This window comes from Helicoverpa armigera, chromosome 9 (assembly GCF_030705265.1).
Source record: "Helicoverpa armigera isolate CAAS_96S chromosome 9, ASM3070526v1, whole genome shotgun sequence".
Lineage (NCBI taxonomy): Eukaryota > Metazoa > Arthropoda > Insecta > Lepidoptera > Noctuidae > Helicoverpa > Helicoverpa armigera.
Window position 1 is genome coordinate 8,339,792 of NC_087128.1, and position 13,515 is coordinate 8,353,306.

At 38.2% G+C, this 13,515-nt stretch overlaps 1 protein-coding gene across 8 annotated transcripts in view; it reads right to left on the bottom strand.

Annotated features, from left to right (window-relative positions):
• Positions 1–13,515, bottom strand: part of LOC110369974 (ecdysone receptor) — a 219,691-nt gene that overhangs the window by 5,089 nt on the left and 201,087 nt on the right. For 4 of the 8 annotated variants that reach the window (XM_064036285.1, XM_049839218.2, XM_021325643.3 and 1 more), the window contains 3 exons: positions 2,331–2,501; positions 1,275–1,567; positions 430–609 (listed from right to left, as the gene is read on the bottom strand). In XM_064036285.1, the coding sequence (XP_063892355.1) occupies positions 430–609; positions 1,275–1,567; positions 2,331–2,501 (644 nt within the window). The remainder of the gene's footprint in view (positions 1–429; positions 610–1,274; positions 1,568–2,330; positions 2,502–13,515) is intronic. The other 4 variants (XM_049839221.2, XM_049839220.2, XM_021325645.3 and 1 more) reach the window with 1 other exon arrangement.

Here is a 13,515-nt window from a genome sequence, read left to right on the forward strand (position 1 = left end):
AACTAATGTAATGCGTCAACGTCTTCTATTTTGAAATTAAATAAAACATTCTTAGCACTATGTTAGTTAGTACTAATTTAGACATGACGTTGTTACTACTCATAGCTAATTTATAGCTATGGTGAATGAATTGCCAATTTTAACAGTAAAATTCTCATTTTATTAAATTTTGAAAATGTTTTTATTGCGCGTTCATAAAAAAACGATTGTTCAGCTAGAAGGCGCTCTCGTTAGTTTTATAGTGTTCGGAAGTGAAAACGAACAACTGCTTTTAAACAGTAGCCATTACAATAAAGTTCCGTTTCGTAGCTGTAGGTACTTTTCCTAAACTACCAAACTAACCTTCTTTTATGGCCCTAATAATAGCATGGAACGAGAGTCGGCTTCTAGGCGTGAAGTGAATTTAGACCAAAATGACAAGAAAATCACCTGTGTAACCCTCTTCAGGTCTTCCTCGGAAGGTTGTTCATAGCCTTCCTGGTACCACACGAGCCTTGCGATCAACGACTTCTGATTGGCAGTGAGGGGGGGCACGTTCTTCAATCTGTTCTGTTCCATGAGCTTCTCATTGAGGAACCGCGGCACCACCTCGTGCTGCAAACATTCCAGCTTCACGTAGGAAACCGTCGGGTCATTATTTGCTTCTAATATTAAAGTGTTGGGAATGGCTTCGAATGTAATGTAGATTTCAAAATTGTACTGATTTATATGACTTTTTTATGTAAGACTAGATTTATAAGACTAATGAGCTGTGTATATTTTGTAATTTAAGGAATAAAATGAAGATGAGATTATAATGATATGTTCAAAATATCTCAACCAAGTTAATGTGTATCTATTTATGTTTCAGTCAAACTATGTATGTATCGAAGTTCTACACGGCATGCAGGAGCAGACCATTATAATACAAGAAGCAAAAGACACGAAACGGGATAAGTTAGTCCCGCGAACAACGCAGTCACATTTAAATTAACATTTCAAATAAAAGTTACAAATATTACAAATTCATAAAATCCGACCGACGGTCTCACACAAACTTGAATAATGAAGCAGAATTCCATTAATTTTGCTTTAATATTCAAAGTGACTCCGCAAAAAAGTACGACAACATTCTTAATTTCAAGTAGTATCAAACATTTCAGAATTAAGAGCTTATATTAAAAAACCATTGTTTTTCATTTTCAAGCTACTGTTGCCAGTTATATAAATCGGTTGAGTATTGATAGTTAACGCTGAAGTTGATTAATGAAGAGCAATAGTCTCGAGCAACTTACAATTCTAGCGGCCTCTGGGGGCGGAGGATCACATTGCATGATGGGAGGCATGTGATCGTCTACTGTCGTCGTACTGACGGGCAATTTGTCTTTTTCCCTCTGCGCCTTTTTCTCTTTCCGTTTCATTGCACACTGGTTTTCCGGCACCACGCACTCGGGCCTCATGCCTACCGCAAGACATTTCTTCAACCGACACTCCTGACATTTTCTCCGCATATACATATCCATTTCGCAAGCATGGCCGAATTTGCATATGTAAACTGCATTTTTGGTTACACTCCGCCTGAAGAAACCTGTAAATATTTAAATCAAGAAGATTAGTTTTCTTCATCTAAAGATTGTCTACAAGTAGGTAAACTAAAACAATGGATATGATGATATAGCATTTGCGAAACCAGTTTTGACGATAACATAATGGAGTCATGAACGTTAAGGTCGCCTGAAAGGCGTGGGTCATTGACAGCAGCACGAACGCCGATTTTTATTGCAAAACAAACAAGATAGATAGCTCACAAATGACTTGAATTGAACGTAATTGGTATGAGCAAGGTATGAACCTCTATAATAAACGCAGATTACGGGCGCGCTCTGGGTTTATTCAGCTCTCTGAATTAAATAGGCATATTTATTGTCGGGTCGACAGTGAAGGTTGGCGGAGACACGGAGATGTCCGATAGGCGTCGGTGAGTCGTGAAGTAGACGCCCTGCAGACAGCTATTGTGACGACTAACTGTCTGTTACATGCACGCGCAGCTCATAACAACCTCAGCACAATGCGCCAATTTAAAGCTGAATTGGCACATTCGTGGGCGAGCCACAACTGCCACAAGGGCTATGTATGAATGCAATATCTAGGTTAGCAACGCACATGACCTACATACGCTAAAAGTGTTCCTAGAACTATTTTGTTATTGCATTAGCGATATTGTTTTGCAATCTCATAAATTGTTCATGAGTGCTGTATTACAATAAAATCCTATTCTTTTGCTAACAAAGTAAAGAGTGCGAGTGGTATGGCATGTTCATGTTTATGAACGCCGGCATTTCAATCCATACCTTTACACCCTTCACATGTGAGCGCGTTGTAGTGATATCCGGAGGCTCTGTCGCCGCAGACAAGACATAGCTCTTCTTGCTGCCTCGGCGCTGGGCCTTTCTTCTGCCGCCTCGCCTCGCCATCTGTGCTGCAGCCGTTCACACTCGAAGCTGGAGACAACTCCTCACGACCTAGAACAATACGAAAAGAAAATTGAGCTTTTGTTGTAAAATGCAATTGCGCAGTCATAAAGTGAGTCGAGTCCGGTGGCCGCGCGGCGCCGTGTCGAGAACATCTAAAATCGGACGCTATAAAATTTGCATACATTTCATGAACCATTTGTTGAGTCGGAGAGCGAATGAAGTTCGTTTTATTTTACGTTTTTACATTCGGGGCGATGTTCCTTCGTCGAAGAGATGTTTTCGTAACGAAATACTCGCAAGTAATTTTCGGCAGTAGCGTGGACATTTCCTGCCCAAACAAAGGTGGCTAGAGCGGTGTCCGCATACTGATGAGGTCCAGTATTCAGTTTTGGTATTCGAGAGCGGTGCGGGAGCGGGGTGCGATGCGCGTTGGAAATGTAATCGGCAATTGTCAATCAAGCACAGTCGGAACTCCATAAAAAGTAACGATGGAATTGTTATTAATACCATTGGACTCCGCGCTGTAGCTATGACAGCCGGTATAAGTAATTAGGAATTGTAATAAGCTTCAGGATACCTTGACTGATTTTAAAATCGAGTCCTGAGCAATCGCATGAATAACAAGCAGCTTTGCCATTAATATTTAAGATATTTAACGTACCCAAGTAATGATTATAATTGTACAGGATAAAATAGCAAATACATATAGGAAAATAAATATAGATGTAGTAGATTTTCTATGCCTTGGAATGTAAATAACGCGTTATTTGACATTCAGGCGAATAAACAAACGATGAGGTTCGCCTGGTGGGGTATTATCTGGGGTTCATTATTCTGCTCATTAATTTTATTTACGTTGTATGGTGTCCATTAGGCGTCGCGGCCGTGGGTCGGTGGCCGCAACCGCGTGTACCTGGTTACGCAACCGGCCGAAATAGCCGCTGCCAAAAAACTAGTTCCACGTGGGATCCGAGCCAACGGCAAGCTGCCGAATGATTGTCGATCTCAAACATAACATCACGGCTGTTTTGCAAACGGGGAAGGCCTAATTGAAGGTAGACCCAAAAAGTGTTAGTCTCAATCCTGAACTCTACTTACGTATTTTACATGGAGTATTTAATTAATCCTGTGCAATTTAGACCTCTAGCAGTTAAGGTCCTCATATCCTTGTTCGTTACACATCTATTTCCTCCATTGCAGGTATATTATGTGAGATTTAATATTGTTTACATTAAAAGTTTTTACAACTAATGTTAAAAATGGACATTATTTATGGGAAAACTCTATTCAGTCGCGCTTCGTGTACGCGTGCCAATTTTTCTATTACACTCTTTACGTTGATTGCTAAAATTATGTATCGTGCAAGGCGGCCATAATAATTCACTCGATAAAAATGTCTCAATAAAGGGGTCAAGTGCGTCGTTTTATCGCGAAGTTATTTACATCGACGTGAACATCAACTACTGTTCAGTATAGTAGCACTGTTCCTTCACATTGCACTGACCTACGCAGCTACGCACTATGGACCTATACAATGTTATTTTTGTTCAACAGTTTAATTTTAGGAAACTTTTCTATTAGTCATTAACTATGTGAGTATCCTTCATGAAGTTGTTTACATTAAAGTACTTGACCGCATGACCTTTGGCGGTAGATGCACCAGATCTTGGCAGTTGGCACTATGGTACGGGTTGGTGTGTTTCCGATTAACATTGACGACCACATTAATTTGATTAAGTACCCGAATTCAATAATAGTACTTTGTGAGAGAATCACAAACAACGGATTTCAAATAGGTGTTGTGGGTACGATAATGTTACCAGTATGTATATGCCTATTAAAGTGTGCAAGCAAACCGCTTGGTTACAAAAATCATAAATATCTTGTGCATACTTAGTGAAACAATTACTGCTCTAGCTTCGTCCATTGTTATTTAACAAGTTTTTGTCAATATGACGACTACTTTGTAACTATGTAACCAAACTTCCATAATTTGTAGCACTACCAAATCACTGTCCGTGAAAAAGAAAGCTAATCAAAAGTTGAATGCACGGATGACCGAGTCAGTGTGTTATGTTATTACGTCTCAGCTGTTCAGTGTGTTGCGCTCGCGCATTGGAAGGTCTAGTTCGTGGCGGATCGGCGGCGCTCGGGCGCAGTCGGGCGTGCGAGCGAGAGCGCCTGAGGAGCGACAAGTGGGGCGCGAGCGTCGACCGGGGGCAGCGTGCGGCCTTGACTCTTGCGTCCCCCCTTCCCCACTTCCTCGCCACGCTCGCCGCGCAGCCACATTATTTATGATAGCATCAGAGCTCGAAGCAAGCTCGCGATTCTCTTCAACTAATAATAACTCGTTTTTCCTCTCACGCCATTTCATTTTTTCAAGCCACTAATGTCTTAAACAGGCATTGTAGCAAAGCGAGGCTTTAGAATTTAATGTTTCAGATAGTATAAGCTGACGCATGTTTGAGAGACGCCGACAAGCATTGATTAAACAAAACGCAACTTTCACTGACCTCAGAAACAGACAACGCAATAATTTCGCAGGCGGGCCGCGTAAGCTGTTGGATTATATAAAGCAAAAACTAATACCCCTAACTTTCGATAACATTGTTCTTTGTTCTATCTGAACAATCTACTGTTTATTTAACTCTACACACACTGCGTCACGGGATCTTGTTAGACGGACGTATTGCTTCCAAGTACCATTTAAAGTATAGAATAAATATTTCAATATCAAATTAGTATATTATTTCTTTTAATCCCATACCTCCTATAGGTTATGGGCCCAGTGCGAAAAAGGACATTTAGTAGTGAGAACATTCAGTAGTGCGTAGTGACAGTAAAGTGCATAGTTGTAAATAAAAATAAAGTTGTGACAATGGAAAAAGTGAAAAGAAACATTAAGCCTTTTAATGGAGAAAAGTACAGTGTATGGAAATTTAGAATTCGTACACTGCTTTCAGAGTTAAACTTGCTCAGTGTTATTGACGAAGAAATTCCTGGAACGCGATCCGCTGAGTGGGAAAAGAATAATAAGGCAGCCAAAAGTATTATAGTCGAATATTTGGCGGACTCATATCTTAATTATATTAATGAAAATGGGACTGCTCAAGCAGTTTTAAACATTTTGACGCGATCTATGAAAGGAAAAGTGTAGCAACTCAATTAGCGCTGAGAAAACAATTATTGGGATTAAAATTAAAAGCCGATATACCCTTGATCAAACACTTCTCAACATTTGACGATCTGCTGACAGAATTATCAGCTGCTGGAGCTAAATTAGAGGAAACGGACAAAGTAGCTCATTTATTACTTACTCTCCGAATACATATGATGGCGTTATCACTGCAATTGAGACACTATCTGAAGAAAATATCACTCTCGGTTTTGTAAAACTAGACTATTAGATCACGAAGTAAAATTAAAAACGAGAGTCGTGATACCAGTTTAAAGATACTCCATGTTGAAGAAAAATATAATAAAACAGATACAATCGCACAAAACAAAACTATTTGAAGAATACAACATTCAAGAAAACAAACAAACAAAAATTTGTGAAATGTCATTACTGTGGACGCAAAGGACACAAGAAACAGGATTGTTTCTATTTCAAAAGACAGACAAATATACAAAACAATGCCCCAGAAAGGACAAGACAAGTCCAAACTATTGCCCTGCAAGAGGGAACGACCTCGAATTCTTCTTTTTCAGGATTTGCGTTCATGACAAGCGCATACCATTATGAAAAGACCACTCGACAATTAAATTCCTATTAGATTCAGGAGCGTCTGATCACATCACAAATAGAGATGATCTCTTCACATCGTTTGAATGTTTAAATCCTCCTTTAAAAATTTCAGTAGCTAAAAACAATACATTTATTTCAGCAACTAAAAGGGGAAACATAAATCTTATCAGTCAAACAGGAGTGCAAGGAATACTTACAAATGTATTGTTCTGTGCCGAAGTACCATATAATTTAATATCGGTATCAAAGATGCAGCAAGCAGGATTCACCATAATATTTGATGACAAAGGCACACAAATTACAAAGGAAGGTAAAATCATCATGAAAGGTAAGACATTGAATAATCTTATAGTTCTAGAGTTTAAAATACCAGTAATAAAAGGGAATCCGCTTCCCAAGCATGTTATGTTAATGAAAATAAATATGAATTATGGCATCAACGCCTAGGACATATAAGTAAAACTAAATTCCTGCAGTTAAAATGTCATAATATGATTAATGACTTAGATGAAATAAATACCGTAACTCCAAATGATAAGTTGTGTGAAGCATGCATAAATGGGAAGCAGACTCGCCTGCCTTTTAATAAAGTTAAAGACAAAAGTTACATTAAACGCCCTCTGTTTATTGTGCATTCAGATGTTTGTGGTCCTATAACACCTCCAACAATAGATAACAGAAATTATTTTGTTTTATTTGTTGATGAATACACACATTATTGTGTGGTGTATATGTTAACTTACAAATCAGAAGTGTTTACAGCTTTTAAAGACTATGTCGCTAAAAGTGAGGCTAAATTCAATTTCAAAGTAGTAAATCTTTATAGTGATAACGGTGGTGAATACTTATCCACCGAAATGAAAAACTACTGTAGAGAAAGAGGCATAAGCTATCATTTAACAGTTCCTAGGACCCCACAGTTAAATGGTGTTGCAGAACGTATGGTTCGCACAATAACAGAAAAAGCTCGTGCTATGTTAAATGGCACTAAAGCATCAAAACGTTTTGGGGAAATGCAGTTTTAACTGCAGTTTATTTAATAAATATTACGCCTACGAAAGCTTTAAGTCAATCAAAGACACCATACGAGATGTGGCATGATAGGAAACCAAGCGTTAAAAATCTCAGAGTTTTCGGTTCAACTGTATATGTTCATAATAAAACCAGTAAAACAAATTTGACAATAGGTCGTGGAAAGGAATACTGGTAGGTTATGAACCCAATGGTTATAAAGTTTGGAATACAGAATTCGAAAAATATGAAACTGTAAGGGACGTTGTAATTGATGAGACTAATTTTATCGAATCTAGGCCTTCATTACGACCTGAACGGAGTAATAATACATATTCCCAAGACGAAACTGATAATGACTCCGTAACAAAATCAGTGTCTTATAAGTCTCATAGTTCTGGCCCTAAATCAGATAGCTCTCAATCTGATGAATGCAGTACAAGTAAAATTCGAAAAATCGGTAGTCATGAAATACCGAATGAACCTGAAAATGAATCTGAGAGTAGTTTGAAACACAAAAATCAGGATAAACCTGATGAATTTTTAAATTTACGAAGAAGTGAAAGACTGAAAACATGTTCGCGTAAATCATATAATGAAAATGACTATGATGTCTATAGTGCGTTATCCATCACAAGTAATATACCAAAATCATTAAATGAAATTAAATCTCTGAACGATAGGAATCAGTGGGAAAAAGCAGTCAGAGAAGAACTCAATTCTCTTAAGAAAAATAATACATGGACATTAGTACCAAAACCATTAAATAAAAATATTGTAGACTGTAAATGGATATTCACTATTAAAATGACGTTTCAGGTCAACCTTCAAGATATAAGGCACGTCTTGTCGCTAGAGGTTTCAGTCAAGAATATCTTAGTGATTATAATGAAACATTTGCACCAGTTGCTAGAATAGCAAGCTTTAGATTCTTAATTAGCTACGCAAATCAATATAATTTACTGATTCATCATATGGATGTAAAAACAGCATTTCTAAATGGTACACTAAAGGAAGAAATCTACATGAAAGTTCCTGAAGGTGTAAAATGTAAAGATAATTACGTATGCAAATTAAACAAAGCTCTTTATGGCTTAAAACAATCAGCTAGATGTTGGTACGAAACATTTGAACAATGTCTCAAAGAAATAGGTTTTCAGAACTCCCCAGTAGATAGGTGTATATATATGAAAGGTAAAGGAGACATTTCTAAAAATATTTACGTAATCTTGTACGTCGATGATTTAGTTATAGCATGTGCAGATTTGCAAACAATGAATAATTTCAAAGCATATTTAATGACTAAATTCGAAATGACCGACTTACACGATATCAAATTATTTTGGGCATTAAAATAGAGAGACACCATGATAAAATTACTTTAGACCAAAGTGCTTACATTAAAACCGTTTTGAATAAATTTAATATGAGTGATTGCAATCCTATAAACACACCGATGGAGCTTAAATTAAACTATGAAGCTCTTAACGCTGATAAGAAGTGTGACGCACCATGCCGTCACCTGATCGGTTGTTTAATGTACATTATGCTTTGTACGCGTCCGGACTTAAGTACATGCGTAAATATTTTAAGTCGGTACACAAATAAGAACAATAAAGAATTGTGGTTATGCTTAAAGCGAGTTTTAAGATATATCAAAGGCACAATTGATTTGAAGTTAACATATACAAGAAATAATTACAATAACATCCTAAGTGGATATGTCGACTCAGATTGGGGTGGCCACGATTGTAATGATAGGAAAAGCACTACTGGATATGTGTTTAAATTATTTGATCAAAATACAATTACATGGTGTACAAAGAGACAAACATCAGTAGCGGTCTCGTCTACTGAATCCGAATATATGGCTTTATATGAAGCTGTTAAAGAAGCATTATGGCTTAAGTCTCTGGCAGAAAGCATAAACTTAAAAATTAATAAGCCCATTATTTTATATGAAGATAATAACGGATGTATTAGCATAGCTAATAATCCAACAAGTCATAAAAGGTCCAAACACATAGATATAAAATATCATTTCTCTAGAGAACAAGTTGAGAAAAATGTAATAAAATTAAATTATATTTCCACAGGTAACCAGTTGGCAGACTTGTTGACAAAACCTTTACCAGTCGTGTCTTTTATAAGACTGAGAAAAGGATTGGGTATAGAATAAGTTTTAATTTAAGTACAATTTCATTATGAAATGGTCTGATCAGGTTTTTCTGGGTTTTCCCTGATCCTGTGCAGCAAATGTTGGACCATTATTGTACAGTTGTCCCAGACCTTACTTGGAAGTATAATATGTTACGTCGTATTTATAAGTTGGTATTCACTTTGTAATGTTGAATTGTAGACTAGATACTGTATAGTAAACTAACGAATGACTAAAAGTTAGGGATTAATTTTTGAGGGGGCGTGTTGGATTATATAAAGCAAAAACTAATACCCCTAACTTTCGATAACATTGTTCTTTGTTCTATCTGAACAATCTACTGTTTATTTAACTCTACACACACTGCGTCACGGGATCTTGTTAGACGGACGTATTGCTTCCAAGTACCATTTAAAGTATAGAATAAATATTTCAATATCAAATTAGTATATTATTTCTTTTAATCCCATACCTCCTATATAAGCGACTAGTGAAAGTTACCCAAAAGTAGGTATTGCACAAGCCCATGGCACACGTAATTGAAATTCGGGTGCGGCGAAAGTAAGCTGCTCTATGTATTGTGACATCACATTTAGGGCCTATTTGGCATTCATTAAACGCGTGCCATCAACAGTGTAAGCTGCGTTCAAACGATGTTGAGTGGTGGCAATCTCAAATGGGCAATGCTGAGTCTTTGGCAATAAATTGCATGTCTTCATTGATTTTAAATTAATGCGAATTGTACAATATATGCCACTTATATGGCTGAATAAGGTTTTTAAGAGAAAAGTGATACACGATAAGAATCGAGAAGCATTCCAACAATCGAAGTTGGCACGCGTCGGTCTGATATAAGCGGGCAGTCGGGCGACAGAAAAAACTGAAGCAGAAAAAGTGGTGTACACGTGATCGATGCATCGGCTGGGCGAAGACAGAGTCGCGATGTTACTTTCTACGATACTTTCTAGCAAGAGATGTGGGCCGGAGCCGGCGCAACTAGAGCGATCGGTTTCTCCGCGCGCCGGGAAAATCGGATTGAAATAGAAATCGCATCGCAGAGAAAATCGCCATTTTCACGTCACTCCACACGCCAGCGTGGAAACTTTGTAAATATTCCACAATTTAATTAGTGTAGCAGTAACCGTTCTAAAATATGACATAACCTCAGGTTTAGATCATCCATTTTGGCACGAGTATTGTTAGGAAATACAAATGTATTTTAACATAAAACATGGGAGTCGCGTTTCCCTCGGTTTGGTGACGTGATCTATATTTGAGGGGGATCAGGAAGCGCGCGGCTGCTGTGCTGGGAGTGATCTTCAGCGAGGAGGGCGGACGTGTCGGGCGGACGCACGTGGAACTGTTTACATCCGTCGGGAGTCGAGCAGTGCCCACTGCCGAGTGCACGCCATCCGGTACAGTTTCAATGACTGCTCTAAAATTCCTTATGTCACAAATATCTCTCTATTTTTTGTAAACCTCACATTCCTACCATGCCAGCGTAAATGCGATTCAAAAAGTACAAAATAACACATATTACAAGTAATGACTTCCTCATTACTTTTACACAATCTTTTTAGTCAACCTTGAATGGTGAGATCAAAGGCATAAATTATTTCGGCGTTTTGCTAAGTAATTTGGTTTGCGTTGATTATTTCAGCCATTCTTTACAGCGGCCGCTTCGTCACAGACAGCTGTATTTCAGTAACGATGCGTGCAGCAGTAAGTTAGCTCGTAAAACGCCTAAAGATTCCAAAAGGTTTCGTCACTGCCCAAACCGTAAATTAGAAAGTGGTGGCCGGTTATCACGTACGTACCTACGCGCGGTGCACGGCGCGATGTGAACGTAATGGATATGCCACGACTCCCCAACAGATTGTTCCATTTATTGACAGAGTGTTGGTTTATGTCGGGCCCTCTTACTTCCCCATACCATGCTTAATAGATAAAACTAGGTTTTTTGTCTCTGTCTACTCCCCAATTTAGTCGAGCGCGCACCCACGCTCGGGCGCGCCATTTCAAGTAAACATGGGAATGGGTAAATAGAAAGGGAGGGAGATATAATTAGAATAAATGCTGCATGTTTCAGAGTACTTTGAAACCCTTGGCATCCTTGATTATAAGTAAGAAAAACTTGAAGATTGACGTAATAGAGAAAACGGTCCTGCAGTTAGCCATTACAAAAAAAAAGTAATTTCTAATGTGAAGGTAATTTAAACAGCATTTGCTGAAGCAGTTGCTCAAGTAGAATAGGTCAAGCTCTATGCTTAGCGTTCTCGCAAAAAATCAGCTTGTTTTTACCGAGTTGTGAACTATGTCTTGTGACGCATTAGGGCCATCGTGCAACAGACCGTGACTCGTCGGTCGGTATCGCTGCCCTTGCCCTGCTCCGGCAGAACGCGACCTCGTGGTCACTACGCACTGCCGTTGACTCCTACAGATACACTACTACATAACCATCTGGCATTTATACTAACCGAACAACTCATAAAATGTAGATTTTAAAGTTCAATATACCGAAATCAATTACCAATAACTTAAATAATATTAACCTTATTTATAATTAACATGTTTGCTGGAAACTAGGCCAAGACATAATAAACTCGATGACGTATAATTATATCGCCCATACCAGTCGCAGGGCTAAATTAAAGGTTCACCAATTGGGTCAACGACTCTTTGTTCTTCACGCTGATAACTTATCTGACATAACACGCTCCATATTTGTACAAAAAACACACGGAATTCAATCAATACGAACGACTATCGTGTATTATCTATAGGTTTACGTGTCAATCGGAAAATCTTCCATTGATATTGCAAACTAGGTTTGTTTATTACCTCAATAACAACTCTATGTAGGTCATTAACACTGAATTTCTGAGAAAATGGCGAACGTAAACGAGGAAAATAATATGACGGAATCGTAATGTGGGTCGAGTGGCGCTCATCGAGGAATATCGAGGCTGAAATAACAAAATGTTTGTCCCAGTTAAGAGGACGAATTGGAATTTTTGGCGCCAAGGATGTCAATTTTTCTCAGTAAATACAAAACGGATCAAAATACAACTTGGTTACCTGAAAGTTCATGATATAAGCCTTATTTTGTTAGTTGTAGAAACATGATTAGGTAACTTTTATAACAGAGAAAAATATATCAAACATACCTTTTTAAAAGAGATTCACATATTATGGGCAAACGGGACCGATTTAAGCCTCTTAACTTTTTTAGTAGTTGAGTATATACATACTCTTTAAAATGGTAGTAGGAATTTTTATTAAATTATCATTTCTAAATATTAAAATTACAAAACCATTTTGTCGCTTACGACTTTTAGTTATAAGCTAGCGCGCGTATTGTTATCCTCGCCCCGCTCAGACGCTCCGACCCCTTTTGGCGCCTTAGATGCGCGTGCCGGTTATGGAATTATTGTTGACCACTTCCTCGCCTTAAGTAACCAATGCTAGTAGCACATTCACGTTTCATTGCTACGTTTATTTTGGGCAACGTTCTCGGTCGCTAAAAATAATATTATAATTGTACGGCGCTGGCACTCACGGACTGCGATGACTACCGATAAGGCTGCTTACACAGTGCATTCAAACTGCAAAAATGCGCACTATTTACACGAGTATCAGTGTCTCAAGTGTGTCTTAATATTCGTCCGGGTACGGTGGAGGTCAGTGACCGGGTATCAGTCGAGATAAGCCAACGTCGCGGCGCTTATCATCGACAAAGAACGTCTTTGTTTTTAACACATTTGACGCCAGGCGACCGCACTGATTAAATCAATCACATTACATTCTAATATTCAACCACTTTTTATCGCTAGATGTCATTAATGGACAACTATTCCCATTACATACGAAAAACTAGTCTTTGCTGCAGCGATAATAGTCTTAAGTGGTACAATGTCAAGTATAAAAATCGATTACTTTTCAAGATAAGATAATATACAGACAAACAAAATTGTTGTCAGGGCAGAAAACACGTGAGTTTCCACTACATTTTAGTAAAATAAGTGGCTATAATTTCAAAGCGGTCATACCAGCAGGGCCTCAGCCGCGTGACCAGGTCTCGGTAACGAGCAAAAACTTTGATACGACATCATGAGGCGGACGTGGAAAAACGTCTGACAAGTACT